This window comes from Canis lupus, chromosome 7 (genome assembly GCF_003254725.2).
Source record: "Canis lupus dingo isolate Sandy chromosome 7, ASM325472v2, whole genome shotgun sequence".
Lineage (NCBI taxonomy): Eukaryota > Metazoa > Chordata > Mammalia > Carnivora > Canidae > Canis > Canis lupus.
In genome coordinates this window covers 24,988,000-25,004,696 of record NC_064249.1, presented here as the reverse complement: position 1 = coordinate 25,004,696, position 16,697 = coordinate 24,988,000, and the positions used below count along the sequence as shown (strand labels likewise).

The window sequence follows — 16,697 nt, the reverse complement described above, 5'->3', positions numbered from 1 at the left end:
TCATATTTATGAGGGAACTTCTGTCAGGATTGGATAATATAAGACTATGAAATGTCCCTTTCTTTACCTGAATGTCAATGTAAGGTCCTCAGCTGAAACCTTATTTTGTGGTTCTGGTTGTCCATTTTCTGCTTGTTTACTTGTATTCAATTTGCTTTTCATGTCCAGAGTACACTGGTTCTCCTTTGGAAGAGAAGGAAGTAAATTAAATTATCTTCTATTTAACAGTGCTAATGAAATAGACCAAATATAGATAATACAAATTGATAATCCAAAATCGTATTTTTATATGATATTTATAAATCATTTTTATAAAATGACCAAAGAAATGGGCAGCCTAAAAGAGAGACATACATGATAATAAGAGAGTACATCTGCTCACTATCCAAGCTAGAAAACAAGGGAGAGAATGCCCCAAGTTAGAAAAACTGATGACTTAGAAAAGGTAAGCAAAAATATAATCACTACCTATAACATACTTATTGAAAGCAAAAAAATGAAATACCTCATTTATTTGCTTGGAAAGAACTTATAACTATTTAACAAAAGAGTCAATTACCATGCAACCTAGGGGAATGGTTCACTCCCCCCAAATCCAAAATTTCCCAAAACCAGTATTTGTGCATTAGGAGGCATTTCCACGGATACAATTCCTCAGGAAGGAATGTGCAGACTGCATTTCCCTCGTAATAAAAAAACAGGTCTTCAATAACTAAAGGGCTATAAAAACTGACTGCTATTTGTGAACACATAGTTTTTTAAGATCATGGTATTGCAAAATCATAACATCATCCCCTCTCAGCTTCCCTAATCAGTATGTTTAACAATAATTTAATAATACCCAATTAACTGCCTTGTTTTCCCTGCAAGTTTTTCATAATGCAGAATCCTAAGACAAAGAACACTCACATCAAAAGGGAATGAGAGGAGGAATGAATAAAAAAGGGAGGCAGCCCATCCTCATGATAATTCTAGGTATTAACCACTCACTGGAGTGCCTTAGGGGTGATGATTCTAGAGCTCTAGAGCTGCAAGTTCTAAGACATCACTACACAAAAGCTTTCCTTTCACCTCTTCTAGTTCCCACCCCTTTCCCACCAAACACTCACCAGACTCAGTTCCCGGGTTCTCTTCCCGATTTCCCTTTCCACCTGGTGCAGTTCCAAACTCAATTGCTCACTTGAAATCATCCCAGGCCATTTTGGAGTTGGTGGTGGGGGCTGTGACTGGCCTGCCAGGGTGTTGACCTCCCTCTGCAACACCAGCCTGTTACTAACAGCCTAGTGCATAAAGCCAAGCACATACACAACTCAACACATTTCACACCATGCACGGGATGACCAGGCCCATTCTCAGACCACTGCCTAAAGTAGCTTATCAGGAAGATATGTGCAATAGAAATGATGCAACTATAAGGCACTGTCTCTTTTGAGTGCCATCTGAATTAAAAAAGAAAAACTAGGTGATTTAAACTTAGTAAACAGTAATTTAACATTAGGTAGAAGTTGCTCTTACTTTATTTGAAAGAGAAGTATAAATGTACATCTTTCCCCCTCTTTCTTAAATTCAATTTTCTGAAGTAAATCCTGCGATTTATTTCAATGAAACCTCAGTAATGGCAAGGACTTTTAACCATACTGAGTTAAATATGTGGCAAACTTCCAACTGATGCTGATTATCCTTTTGGAACAGAAAATGGGTCTACAAATTTCAACTTAGACAAAAAACCATGAATTAGTATGATAAGGAATAAGAGTTGATGGAGTTAATGGTCTGAATCTTTAAAAAAGTCAACCAAAGGACACAGTCAAACACAGCATTTTTTTTTTTTACAACAGGAATCAGCAAGAAGTTCTAGACCAATGTAAATGAAATGGCACAAGACAAAATATGAATGTTATATAGTAAAAAAAATTCTAAGCCTTACTGCTTACATAAAGAACACAAGTCAGACATGTATTCCCAAAAAAGCAATCTCCTGTTGGTCTTTGTAATAAGGGAATCTAAGAATTAGTTAAAAATTTATTTCCAAAGGGATGTCTTCCTTATTAAAGATCTTGGTAGAAAGATAACTACTATCTTTCAACTGGAAGAGGAGGACTATAGCACTTGCCTGACCTACCACCAGTCAAGGTCACTGTAAGGGTCAAATAGGACCTGTGATGATATCTCATCAACTGAAAGAACTATATTAATGAAAGGCATAATCACTATACAGAGGCCAGTTTTTTTAAAGTCTAAGTTCTAAGCTTCTATCTTTTAAAGATTTAAAAATATATCCTGAAGACTAAAAGAAATGAGAATTTTTTTTTAGATTAAGAAAGGCAGTATGAAAAAATGAAAAAATGTTAAGCTAAAAGCATTTGTTTATAAAAACTGTATACCTTAAATGTGCCATCAGGGAATATAAATTCCTGCTGGGGTATTTTAGATAGTCTGTTTTCTCTTCTCATGGAATAGAAAGTTCTAAATTTTCTATTGTCCCACACTGGACTCTTAAGTACTTAAACTCTTTGAAGAATGGACACCTATACTAACTCTTTAAGAAACAGATGTTAAGTTTTTATGCTCATCCTACCTCAAAAATTCTTCCTTTTAAAACTCCTTTGAGAACTCTTCAAAAATTGGAATGAAAAAATATCTGTAAGTTGGTACCTCTAGTCCACGTAGCTGAGTCTGTTGGCTAATTTGGTGGTTTAGCTGTTGTAATTCTAGTCGTAGCTGTTCCCTCTCAGCAGATGGAAGGGGCTTTCCATGACTGGCCACTTCTGACATGGATATTCTCTCCCTTTGGTGGGAAAGAAAGGATGGAATAAATTTTAAGTTTTATTTTAAAAAAATAGTATTGACCTAATATAACTTATTGTGTCAACTATACTTCAACTGAAAAAAAAAGGTTGGTTTTAGGTTTAATCTTAGGTTTAATCTTTAGGTTTAATCTTTTCTGACATAAAAACCTGTTACTTCACTATGAAAAAAATAGAGATTATTGATAAGAAAAGCTGAATTAATTTGAAAGGTTTATAAAAGTAAAAAGAATGACACATACCTCTCACTGAAGTGTCCCTGAGAAGGTATGTTCTGATGAGGTGAATATGGAGAACCTCCCCAGCCGCCATGGGTTCCATATGGAGTATAATCTATAAGAGAATAATTTACTGTTCAATGATGCAATTCAGAGATTTCATTCTTCTCTTAAGGTGGACATAATCTAAAAGGCACAAACATATTGTATACACAGCTATCTGGAAAAATGTCTATCAATATGATACAAGGGTACTAATGTCTTTTTTTTTTTTCCTCACCGAAAGGTATCAGTCTTTGTAAATGTTTCTTTCTTGTGGGGCTTGAACTCACAACCTTGAGATCAAACCTGAACTGAGATCAAGAGTCAGATGCTTAACTGATTAAGCCACCCAGGCACCCATTTAAAATTTTAAAAATGAGAATGCATTATTTTAATAAAAGCAACAAAGCTATTAAAACAAAAACCAACACAGATGATCTTCACATAGAGAAATTTTAGTTTGTATCCTTAGAATTCCCTGGATTATAATTAGCTTTCTACATGGATAATTCCACAGAAGAGTTTAGAAGATTACTGTTTTGGGAGATTATGGAAAGCAACTGATAGTAAATGGGGAGTAGGGATGGGGGCTGAAGATCATGAATAGGAACCCACCAGATCAGCTTACCTTCAATTCTTACCTGAAATATTAATAGGTTTTGTGGGAGCACCCTGAGGTGCCATAGCCTGCATTGGACCAGCACCCTGATATATTGTTTTGGAAGTTCGAGAGATGGCACCAAACCGAGATACGGTTGGTCGGTCTCCAAATGGGATAAGGTCATCATCACTGGTTTCTGCTGCTCTTCTCTGAAGATCCAGTCTCTGGTCTCTCATTCCTTTACTCTCCACATTCTGATAAAAAGTAAAATGAGAAATCCACCCTAGACTTAGATCTCTAACATTATTTCCTTCAGGTCTGTGATAAAGTTAAAAAAAAGAGTATAATGTTCTTATTGGTATGACTAAAATAATTTGCTTGTCATCGTAAACATTGTTTTTTAAACCTCTGATCACTCCCCACAATAAGAAATGTATTTTACATCATGACTCAGTACATATATACACATTCAATATACAGATATAATCTCATGACAAATATTTACTTCTTACTGTATGTGCTCTTGTATTTTTGTTATTTAAAAAAAAAAACTCATCACAACCCACTCTATTTCAAAACTCAATAGTTAGAAGACCACTGCCTAAAAATATTAACTGCCAACACAGATGTTTCAAAGGGATTCCAGTCAGAAAGAAATAAGCACCACCATGAATGGAAACAGAAATCTAATTGGTAGATCCTTGCTACTCATAGTTTGGGGACCAATAACATCAGCAGTAGCATTGTGGGAACTCATTAGAAATGTAGAATCTCAGAGGTCTCACCCCATTCTTACTGAATTAGGACCTGCACTTTAACATGTTCTAATTAGACTCCAACAGAATTTATATGCACACTAATGTCTGAAAAACACTGATAGTCTTTCACTCATTTGGGAAATTTTCAATTACCTCTAGGTTAAGTTGACAAGTATTTTTATTCTTTAGTGATTTAAGGAAATGAGTTGTATTTTTACTAATTTTTGTTACTTTAATATAATAAACCCTCCTTTAAAAAAAGGTTTTATTTATTTATTTGAGAGAGACAGGGAGAGCATGCAGGGAAGGGGGCCTGAAATTCTTAAGGAAAGCTCAATTATTTGTGTCTACACTATTAATGGGGTCTGACTTGTTTGGTTTATCTTGATTTGCATTAATTATGGCTTAGTTATTACACATACCATCATTTCCACACTCCCCACTGCCACCACATCTTTGGGTTTGGCATCTTTGGTTCCAATGTAGGAGCCGATCGTGTCACATGACCAGGGAGAATACTGGCTGTAGTCATTTCCTTTGTATTTCCCAGCTACCTTCAGGTCTTCATCCATAAACTACAGATGGGGAAAAAAATGTGAGTATGTATATATAAACATATAGGAAACGGGTCTTCTAAGTAACAATGCAATAAAGCAGGAATTTCTTAGAACACCATCCTAAAGCAACATAATGATGGTTATTTGATTTATGCTACAACAGAAGACTTTTGTAGACTGTGAAAAATATAAAACAAGTGAAGAGAGATGTTTAACTTTTACCTGTTGTTAGCGGAGGGTCAAAAACAAGTATCTCAATGAATCAAGACAGGATTTTTGAGGTTTGCTAATCCTCTTCTTAATTGGATGGAAGTCAACACTTAAGCTAATATGGACCAGGCCCTAGTTTTGCTGGACACTTCTCATTCTTTCTTTCAATAACATTCCAGGTAAACAAGAAAACTAAAACTATCTAAAATGTAACTTAGAACATTCTATGTAGTACATCATGATGCAGTAACTTTTTTACTGAAATCTCTTTAACATTATTAATTCATGTTTTAAATAAATTCTGGTCCTTAGGTTGATTCTGTGAAGTGAAAAGGGTAAGATACCCAATTTTCTCAAGATGAGTTCTGAAATTATGAGAATAGCTATTCTAGGTCTAATGTATTGTTATTAAAATCACAATATTCACGTTTGTGTACGGTTTTACAGTTTTGAAAGTGCTTTTATGTAAACTAACTCATATGTTCCTCAGGTCCATGGGAGAACACAGTTGATCTAAGGCTATACTATTATAGGGCGGTACTAGAAGTAAAACTTTAATACTGCTTTCACTTTATCAAAAATATATATACACTAAAAGAAAAAAATATATATATATACACTGATATAATGTAGGATCTACTGGTATATCTAAGCGGCTCTATGCTTCCCCCTAACTAAAAAAAAAACCAAAAAAACCAAACAAAACAAAAAACCTCTTTTCTGAGTCATTACTGGTTTTCTATACTGACAAAGGGTCTTGCTGTTCATAAATATCACTCATTTTCAACCATAACTCCCGTTTCTATTGTTTATAAACTCTTTTTTGTCCTAACTCAATTTAAAAATTTTATCTCCTTTATTTTGCTTCCACATGTAAACTTCACATAGAAAAGCCAGTTTTTTTAAAGAAATGACCTACTAACAACAGTGCTTATCCCTACCATCCTGATACATTATGTGATTGTTAAAAAGGATGATATAAACTTATATACTAACAAAGAAAGACATCTGGGATAATTGGGTTAAGTAAAAACAATGAACAAAAAAATGTAAATATAAAAACCTCAGGATATATTACTAAATGATCCTATCAAAAAGTAATAGGTTAGTTCGTGCACACAAAATGGGATTTTGGAGAAATTTCTCTATGGTATATGTGTGTATATGTATTTATTATTTATTTACTTATTTAGGTGGGGGAGGTGGAGATTACAAGATGGGTGGAGAGGAGCAGGGGGAAGAGGCAGGCTCCCTGCTGAGCAGGGAGCTTGATGCAGAGCTTAATCCCAGGACCCCAGGATTATGACCTGAGCCAAAGACAGATGCCTAACCAACTGAGCCATCTAGGTGTCCCATAATGTATGAATATAGTACAACTTATATGTAGATTGTTTAGAACTGAACTTTAAATATAGCTTTGTATGTCAGTAACTAAAATAATTCTAGATAAAGTTCCTTAATAGCAAGACATTATTATATTTATTAGAAGTAAAAAAAAATAGCAAATACAAATAGCTATTATTTACTGAATGTGTTACACATGCCAGATGCCTTGTGTCTCATTAAATTTTTACTACACCACTATGAAGTAGGCTTTATTATGCTGGATTTACAAATGGAAAAACTTGAGCTTCAGAGTTTAGGGAAGGCTAAGTAACTTACAAGGGAGCACACAGAGTGACACAGCTGAACTTCAAAAGTAATTATGTTTGATTCCAAAATTAGCTTACTTTTTGCAGTGTCATATTGCTAAAAAAAAAATAGTATAGTGTAACAAGGTTCTAGGAGAACTCTAATATATAATGTTTGAAAAACTGTAATGTTTATACTTAAATAAAGTAAGTAAAATTACATTAATAGAAGATGTTATGACTTTATTAATTAACCTACATTATTGTGGAAAATTCATGTAAAGTGTTTAGACAGAAAAGTCAGGAAAAAAGTTATTACCAATATTATAAGTGGAAAAGAGAACACCACTATAGACCATGTAGATATTAAAAAGATAAGACAACATTCATTCATGGTAACAAGCAGCACTGTCCAGCTGAAACACTAAGATAATCCCCAAGATTATGGTTTATACTCTATAGTACATTAACCAGTTTATTCTATCAACTTTATTTCAGTGGTTTTTCCTCTGCCTTGCACACTACTATATTAGCCCATCTTTCTTCTTTGAATCAACTTCACCATCCTATTTTCCTCATTACTGAGTTAAATAAATCCTTGATGTCCCTAACTCATAAAAAGTCTAAAAGTAGTAACAGAGGGGAATTTCATTAATTTGACAAAGATCATCTACCAAAAAACCTACAGTGAACATCATAATGATAAATTATTAAAAGCTCTATTTGCTCCAAGAGTAGAAATAAGTCAAGAATACCTGCTGTCATCCCCTTTATTTGACATTATACTGGAGGATCTTAGCTAGCACTAGGTATGAAAAAGAAGAGACATAAGAATTGAAAAGGAGAAAGTCAAATGGTCATTCTTAAGGATCTGAGGATCTGATTGTGTGAATAAAAAATTCAAAAGAATCCACTGACAAATACTAGAGCCAATAAGGAAATTCAGCAACACTGCTGAATACAAGGGTCAATACACAAAAATCTACTTAATTTCTCTGTATTAACAAAATGAAATTTCAAAAAGGATTCCATTTGTTTCAAAAAACATCAGTTATCTAGGAATAAGTTTAATTAAAGATATGCAAGACACTGAAAACTATGATTTAGGACATTATTGAAAGAAATTAAATAAGATCCAAGTAAATGGGCGGTATACAATGTTCTAGGAGACTCAATATTGTAAAGATGTCACTCTTCCCTAAATGGATCTAAAAAATGCCCAATGAAAATATAATGAAACCTACATATATATAATTTTTAAAATTTCTAACAGCCACATGAAAAAAAGAAATAGATAAAATTAATTTTAATAATAAACAAGAACAAGAACCTAACCTGAGCTGAGATCAAGAATCAGATGCTTTACCAACTGAGCAACCCAAGCACCCCTAAAGTATTATCATTTAATAAGTGATTAATAAATACATTAATGAGGAAAAAGGGGAATATATTAATTTTTTATTCCTGCGGTGTATTAAAACATCAGATCCAGTGCATATTTTATGCTTACAGTACAAATGAATTTGGACTAGCCACTTTAAGTACTCCTTAGCAGAATGTGGCTAGTGTTTACTATATTGGACAGCACAGATCCAAAGATTCAATGTAATCCTAATAAAGATTGCAGCATATATTTTGGTGAACATCAACAAGACAATTTTTAAATATTTGGAAATTGCAAAAGTAATATTGAAAGACAAAACTAGAAAACATACATCACCACATATTAAGACATACTATAAAACTACGCTAAAACAGGTGGTGTTAGTTCAAAGACAAAGAAATAGACCAATGAAACAGAATAGAGTCCAGAAACATGTATAATCACCCGACTATGATAAAGGTGACCTGATTATGATAATGGGGACTTCGGGGCACTAGGGAAAAGATGTTCTTTTCATTAAATGGTGGTAGGTCAATGAGATACCCTTAGGGGGAAAAAATGGACCTTTATCCTAACAGTAACAAGAATCAGCTCTAGATGAAATGTAGATTTAAATGTAAAATAAAATAACCTTTTAGAAGAAAACATAGGAAAATATCCTCATAATCTTAGAAACAGCCAAGATTACTTAATACTTAAACAAGACATACAACAAACAACTGATGAAGGAAAAACTGATAAATGAGACTAAAAATGATGCGCTTACTTCTTCTTGATGAAAGGTAGGAGGCAATGTTGGTGAAGGTGCGAAAGGAGGTGGAGAGATAACCTTCCTTTCCTCTAGCTGGGCCATTATTTCCTTTCGTCTGCGATGCAGCTCATCTAGGCTAGGATGGGGCTGAGGAGGAGGAGGAAGCCGGCTATAAGGAGGGTCCTGGAAATGCAAAGATTAGTAAAAACTGAAAAATAATTTCAGAACACATTAATTCATTTAGCACATATTTTTAATAGGTAGCAGCTTGCATATTAATCTCAATATTTGAACATACTAAGACTTAATAAAACAAAGTAAAACAAAATAAAGCTCCCCCAAAACTCTGAGGTTTTCCCAAAGAGCAAATTAAATTTTTTTTTCCTTGGCCTGAGACCATAATTTCCAAATACAGTTGACCCCTGAACAATACAAGCTTGAACTATACAGGTCCACTTACACACAGATTTATTTCAATAAAAATAGTTCTGTAAATATACTTTCTCTAACAATTTTAATAACATTTTCTTTTCTCTAGCTTACCTTATTGTTAGATTACATTATATAACACATATACAAAATATGTGCTAACTGGCTGTTGATATTAGGCTTCTGTTAAGTTTCTGGGGAGCCAAAAGTTATACATGGGTTTTCTATTGCATGGGGGCACTGTGCCCCTTAATGCCCGTGTTGCTCAAGAGTCAAATGTGGATCTAGAGATTTTTCTTTTTGAAGATTTTATTTATTTATTTGAGAGAGATAGAATGAGAGAGAGTGAGAGAGAGAGAGCATGTGCGCATGAGCCAGGGGAGGAGCGAAGAAGCAGACGGCCCACTGAGCAGGGAGCCTGATATAGGGCTCGATCCCAGGACTCTGGGATCATGACCTGAGCCAAAGGCAGAAACAACCTACTGAGCCACCCAGGCACCCCAGATCTAGAAATGTTAATAAAACAATCTAAGGTTCAGAAACTAAGTAAGAAGGGTTAGTGGGAGTGCGGTGGGATTTCTTTCCCCCCCTTTAATAGTTAAACAAACCAAAAAACAACCCTACCCAAATTGTGAAAAGATGAAAAAAAAGGAAGGAGGAAGCTTTCTTATTAAAAGTAATTGATCAAAGGGTTACTACCATGGCGAGAAGGTAAATCACTGCAACCAATAACCAAATTAAATCTATATAATAATAAAAAGAAAACCAGCATACTCTCATGTACGAAGGTCTGATCTGAGTTGGATGAGGAGCCACTGGATAGTAACCCTCCATCTGTTGGTATCTTTCTCTGGATTCTGGTACATAGGATGGCACTGCTGCAGGTGGAATCTCAATGGGTATAGGACTTTCTCGGAAAATCTCCTCTCTTGTATAAGATTGAGCAGGGTATACTCGGCGGCCATCATAGTGTGGTGGGTACATAGGTGGGTATTGTTGTGGCTGTGTGCCATACTGAGAGTTTACTACACGATCTTGGAGATAGGGTGGATAATGATCCAAGTAGGGAGGACCAGGTTCAGGAGCAGATGGTGGAGGTCTGACAAAGCGAGATACACACTGTGGTGGTGTAGTATAGTACATACCTGCACACACAAAAAAAAAAAAAAAAAAAAAAAGGGAACCCAAAGCAACAATAAGCCATCTATTTAAAATTTTTCCTTTTAAAATACTTCAACAGTAAAGAATAATCCACTCATTTCTTTACATTTTCCCCCTCTGCCTATGTAGTCAGGTTGGCTTTATGAAAAATAAGCAAAAACTAACCTTAACCCCTAAAAGTCATTGAAAAAACTAACCTATATGTAATCTACAATAGTAGATTGGCTCTCAATTTGACTTTCTGCTGTACCTTACTGCAATGCAAATACTGGAAAGCAAAAGATCACATTTCCCTGAAACTCAGGTTCCACAAATCACTCGCATGAATTCTGAATGTGAAAGTGAGTTAATTGGAAAGTAGTATGGCATACAACAGATCCATTCTGCTGGTGCAGATCTAGTAGCTGCTACATAGCTCTGGAGTTCTAGAGACAACAGCTATGATAGTAGCTTCCCAATTTTCAGACTTTGGCCTCCAGTGATATGATTCTGGTGCACAGATAGAACCCACACTTCCTATTTCTACTGCTTTCTCCCTATTAACAGACTTTTTCAGTAGCTACTTCTGGGATTCATTCCTGGAAGCCTAGCTTAAGCCGCCCTTTCCAGTACTTCCACTGATTCTGTAGGCACCTAAACTCCCTGCTTTAAACCTCTTTCCGCTTAATACAGCAAGCATAATTTCTGTTATCTGCCACTGGACCTTGACTGATACAGTGTATTTAAGGTCACCTTAACAAAAGTAGTTGAGTTTTTCCTGTGATGGATGGCCCAAAGGAAGATACAAAAAACTTTCATCTTATTTTTACATGTATTAATAGTGCCATACCAATTTAAAGCTATTCTTTTGAGAACAGAGAAGACATTTCTGATTCAAAATTAAGATAGCCTTGGGAAAAGGAAATGGAGAATATATTTAATCTACTTCAGGGTTTTGTTTTGGTTTTTTTTTTTTTTTTTGGTTCCCTGACTGGGAAGCTAAATACTTCAGTTTAAAAAGTAATAGCAAAAAAAAAAAAAAAAAAAAAAAGTAATAGCACCACATGGTATCTGACAGAGATCCAACATTTTACTTTAAAAATTAGTGTTCCTATTTTTCACAGGAATTGTACATGTGAAGCCTCAGTCATCTCCACTCCATCACTTATCCATATCTAGTATTGTCACTAAAGCTGGCTTTTCAAATTTGACTACTTTATGAAATCCCTTTTTTCTCACCACACTAATACAGGCCTTAATACTCAAACCTGGTTTAACAACAGTCCCCTTACTCCACCCTCAACTCTAAACTGTTGTCTTTGCAATCCATTTGTTAATTTATCTTTTTATTCCCATACTTCTATTTAGGGCATTCTTTCATGAAGTCTTTTAGATTCCTCAAGTTCTCAATGATCTCCCCTTGAGTCTTACAGTTAATCTCTACTACACTAATAATAACCACAAGTGAATGCTTAATTTTTAACACACACATATATATATACACACACACATATACATCATACGTATACTCATACTCTTTTACTAATACTGACTCTACACTATTAACTCTCTACAATATGTATACTGTATTTTTTTATATATATTACAGGGCTCAGAAAAAATATTAGGTGATAACTGAAAGCAAGAAAAACACACTGTGTGTTTAATTTATACCCACTGTAATATTAAATTCTTTTTCATGCTCAAAGAAAATTTTAGTCAGGAAAATAGATACTGCCTTAGTTAAGCAAATTTTTACTGTCTACTTGGGTGACTTGTTATTTCCATAAATATATGCATATATTTAAATATAAATAGCTTCCACTGATGGGCAATTTGTTTTAGATACTTCTGCTAATTCATTTATTTTATACTATTTAGTTGATGACAAAACCTCTGCTTTTTCCAAAGTATTAAATAAATGCATTTATCTATCTTGAGGCTGCTGCAAATATGATCACTCTTTTTTGGAACTGTTCTCATAACTCCTAAGAAAGGACGGCAATGTAAATAAAAGATTATTACCCTGCTGATAAGGTGCTGGTTCAAATGGTGGAGCAGCTCCTCGAGGATCCTGATAATAAACATCTGCCTGTTGTGCTGGATATAACTGAGAACCTCGTGGTACCATCTGAAGTGGTTTGGTGACAGGCATAGGAGGCAGGTCTGTTGGCCCCCTTGGAGGTACAGGATGTGGATTCACAGGTAAGGCAGAAATACTCTTAGGGACAGATTCTAATCTAAAGGAATAAGATTCTACAAGTCAATCAAGGTTAAGGTTTCAAAAATACTTCTAATATACACAAATTGTTAAATGTTTTTTTTTTTTTAAAAAAGCCTTAACTTGAGAAATTGGTTTTTCCAAGAGTCATTTCTTCTACAAATTTTGTAAAGTTTGATCTTATTTCACACATGCTAACCATTTCTTAAAAATCACTAGCATAGGAAATAAACCCCAAAATGCAGTGTTTTATTATTTTTTTAATAAAACACCGATTATTCTTTCTTCCCTCTATTTATAAAGAAGAAACTTTAAATAAAACTTAGGAGAAATGACGTACAGGTCAGGAGGGGATCCAGGGGCACTACTGCTCAGATGATCTATCTTTCCTGGCTTCAGACTGGAATCATAGGTGGGGTCTGTCCCTCGTGGAATCAGTTGTGTTACTGTAGTCCCTGCTGATACAATTCCATTGGGCAGAGCAGGGGTTTTTCTGCTAGGCAGATCCACTGCACCTTCGTCTGGAAGGACAGCTGCTGAAGGTAGGCCCACCTCATTAAGCTGACCCAAAGAGGCACTCAGGGGTCTTCTGGGAACCAGACGTTTGTTCATTTTACGAAACCTATATAGAAAGCAAAGGCGTACACCAAAACCCAAAATTATAAAAGCAAAACCAAGAACTAAAATGTATTTGAGAAACAGATACAAAGGAAAAGATACCAAGAACATTACTTTCTAGAAATTCTCTTAAAACACTGGTTGTAGCTATCAACTTGAAAACTTGTTTGTGTAGACACTGTAGAATTTCAGGCAAAACACCAAGTATAAAATTCCTTATAATGAGTATTTGTAACATTACAAATTATGCTAATTAATATTTGTATTATAAGTTACTTTTATTGTAATTTTTATTTCTGAAATGTATTGGAAGGGGTAGAAAAATCTTTAGAAGGCAGTTTCTGAAATAACTCTAGCTTTCCCTCAAATGCCTTGGGATACAGTCAGCCTATATTATAAATTAACAATAAAACAAAAAGCTCTTGTGTACAGAAAAATTTGCCATTTATTCTATTAAAATGTTTAAATAATTAAGAACTGTACTTTGTATCAGATATCATTCAGAGATGCTGATGCTATTGTGTGCCTATACAAAATTGAAATCATTTTAAAAGTGGATTAATATAAACAAAATAAAATAATGCCTAAATTTAAAAAGACATGGTGGTATATAAGACAAGTAGATTCTAAATCTAACTACAGGAAAAATATGAAGCCATCAGACTCTAGTACCTTTGTTCCTCAACAGTAAAAGCATATCTATTTACATCTGCTAGTAAGCTTTAAAAAATAATCTCAAAGACAACACCCTATAAGAATAATGCTATTTTTCTGAATGTTTCCCTTATCCGAAAATTTCAGAGGTGGAAAGGAGACAGTATTCTTCAAGTGTAACCACCATTAATAGTTTAGTACATAATTATATAGATTTTTCCCTCCATATGGTACCTTAATATTATTATGTATATTAAGACTTTTATTAACAGAAATAAGGTCATATACAACTGCTTAGTATATTTTCCTTCTACTTCATAACTTGGAAATTCCTTTATGTCAGTACATTTTAGGTTCTTAATTTTTTGCTGTTAAAACAATGCAGTAGGGCAGCCCAGGTGGCTCAGTGGTTTAGTACTGCCTTCAGCCCAGGGCCTGATCCTGGTGACCTAGGATCAAGTTCCACGTCAGGCTCCCTGCATGGAGCCTGCTTCTCCCTCTGTCTGTGTCTTTGCCTTTCTCTCTTTGTATCTCTCATGAATAAATAAATAAAATCTTAAAAAAAAAAATAAAACAATGGAGTAACAGATGCTTATGTACATTTCCTTGCATCCTCATGTGACTAACCAGAAGCAGAACTCTAATGTGTATGCACATTAGAAATTGTTATAATACTCCAAAACTATTTTTTTTTAATTTTTATTATTATTATTTTATTTATGATAGTCACACAGAGAGAGAGAGAGAGAGAGAGGCAGAGACACAGGCAGAGGGAGAAGCAGGCTCCATGCACCGGGAGCCCGACGTGGGATTCGATCCCGGGTCTCCAGGATCGCGCCCTGGGCCAAAGGCAGGCGCCAAACCGCTGCGCCACCCAGGGATCCCTCCAAAACTATTATAACTCCGACTGATAACAAAAGAAATGTCCTTTTTCATTATCTCAAACAGTGGGTAGTATCACAGTCTCTATTAATTCGATAGTTCAAACTATCATTTCTAAAAGAGTTTACTTAGAGAGTGCACATACATGTGTATGCATGCACAGGTGGCGGGAGGGAGAGGGATAAGCAGACTTGCGCTCAATGCACAACCTGGCCCCCTGTGTGGATCTCAGGGTCCTGAAATCATACCTGAGTGGACACCAAGAGTCCTATGCTTAATTGACTGAGCTACCTGGTGCCCCTCAAAATATCATTTTGTTTTAATTTGTATTTAATAATCAATGAAGTTGACATAGTTTTACACTTTTTTTTATTTCTGGATTCTTCTGTGAACTGCCTGTATGTTCATGATCCATGCATTTACTGGTTCTCCTTACAGATTTGTAGTAACTCATTTTATGTTAGAGTTGTCAGGCCTCTGTATGTCACTTTCCTACCAATCTTTTTTTTTCTAATTGTGGTGTTTGGGCCACATCTTAATAGTTTTTATGTACTCAAATTTATCAGTTTTCTCTTTTATATAGATGTTGGGTTTTCAAAATTTCTTTCCTATTAAAAGGCTAAGTAACAACAGCAAAGATCTCTTAAGTACGGTTTCCTTCTTAAAGATTGATACATTTATAATTCATTTTAATCGGGCAGTCCAGGTGGCTCAGTGGTTTAGTGCCGCCTTTAGCCCACGGCATGATTCTGGAGACCTGGAATCGAGTCCCATGTTGGGCTTCCTGCATGGAGCCTGCTTCTCCCTGTCTCTGTGTATGTGTGTCCCTCATGAATAAATAAAATATTTAAAAAACATAAACATTAATTCATTTTAATATTAAGGTAAGAATTGAGTTCTAATTATTTTTCAAATGGATAGCAGCTGTTTCAATGTCATCTTTGTTACTGATGCAAAATGCCATCTTCAGCACAAATGCTCAGTTCCTACTGTATCTTGCATTCTTTCCAGATTTTCCATTGTACTTCACTGATCTATCTGTTCCTATGCCAATACCAGTCTTTTTTTTTAAATTAATTTTATTTATTTATTTGACACATACACAGAGCACAAACAGGGGGACCCATAGGCAGAGGGAGAAGCAGGCTCCCCCTGGAGCAGAGAGCCTGACATGGGGTTTAATCCCAGGACCCCGGGATCATGACCTGAGCCAAAGGCAGACATTTAACTGACTGAGCCACCCAGGTGCCCCAATACCACAGTCTTTATATGTACTTCAGCTCATAATACACCTTAATAGTTGTTAGTGTAGCCCATTGAAAACTTATTTTTTCAGAATTTTTCTGACCATTTGTATAAATTTACTTTTCACAAAGGATTTTGTTAAGTCCTAAAAAAATAATCATGTTAAGATTCTGAGATTTCACTGAATTTATTGTGTAAGAGAAGATAAAACCTATATAATGGTTAAGTCTTAACCAAGAACATAGTATGTTTCATTTATTCAATTCTCTTATGTATAAGGTAGCTTACTAATTCAATCCATCTAGGCCCTCAATATTGGTTAGTTTATTATTAGGTATTTATCTTTTTTGTTGTTGTTGGTAATGCCAAACGGAGCTTTAATTTCCTTTACTTTTTAACTGGTTGTGTTTCCCTTTTTAGTATATAGGAGCAATTCATTTTTGTAATTTTTTGTTTTGCTAAAATTTTCATTTCTTTTGTTTCTAAGTACTTCTTGAGTTTTTCCATGTAATGATTTTATGGCAATTTAATTTTTTGGTTATGTACAGT

At 34.8% G+C, this 16,697-nt stretch overlaps 1 protein-coding gene across 4 annotated transcripts in view; it reads right to left on the bottom strand.

The window, feature by feature from the left end:
* The window catches only part of RC3H1 (ring finger and CCCH-type domains 1), a 79,537-nt gene that overhangs the window by 8,896 nt on the left and 53,944 nt on the right, over positions 1–16,697 (bottom strand). For 2 of the 4 annotated variants that reach the window (XM_025430258.3, XM_035718840.2), the window contains exons 10-19: positions 13,090–13,371; positions 12,554–12,768; positions 10,163–10,533; positions 8,975–9,142; positions 4,849–5,001; positions 3,709–3,922; positions 3,050–3,140; positions 2,656–2,788; positions 1,110–1,280; positions 68–183 (exon numbers count right to left, since the gene is read on the bottom strand). In XM_025430258.3, coding sequence (XP_025286043.1) covers positions 68–183; positions 1,110–1,280; positions 2,656–2,788; positions 3,050–3,140; positions 3,709–3,922; positions 4,849–5,001; positions 8,975–9,142; positions 10,163–10,533; positions 12,554–12,768; positions 13,090–13,371 — 1,914 coding nt within the window. The remainder of the gene's footprint in view (positions 1–67; positions 184–1,109; positions 1,281–2,655; positions 2,789–3,049; positions 3,141–3,708; positions 3,923–4,848; positions 5,002–8,974; positions 9,143–10,162; positions 10,534–12,553; positions 12,769–13,089; positions 13,372–16,697) is intronic. The other 2 variants (XM_025430262.3, XM_035718843.2) reach the window with 2 other exon arrangements.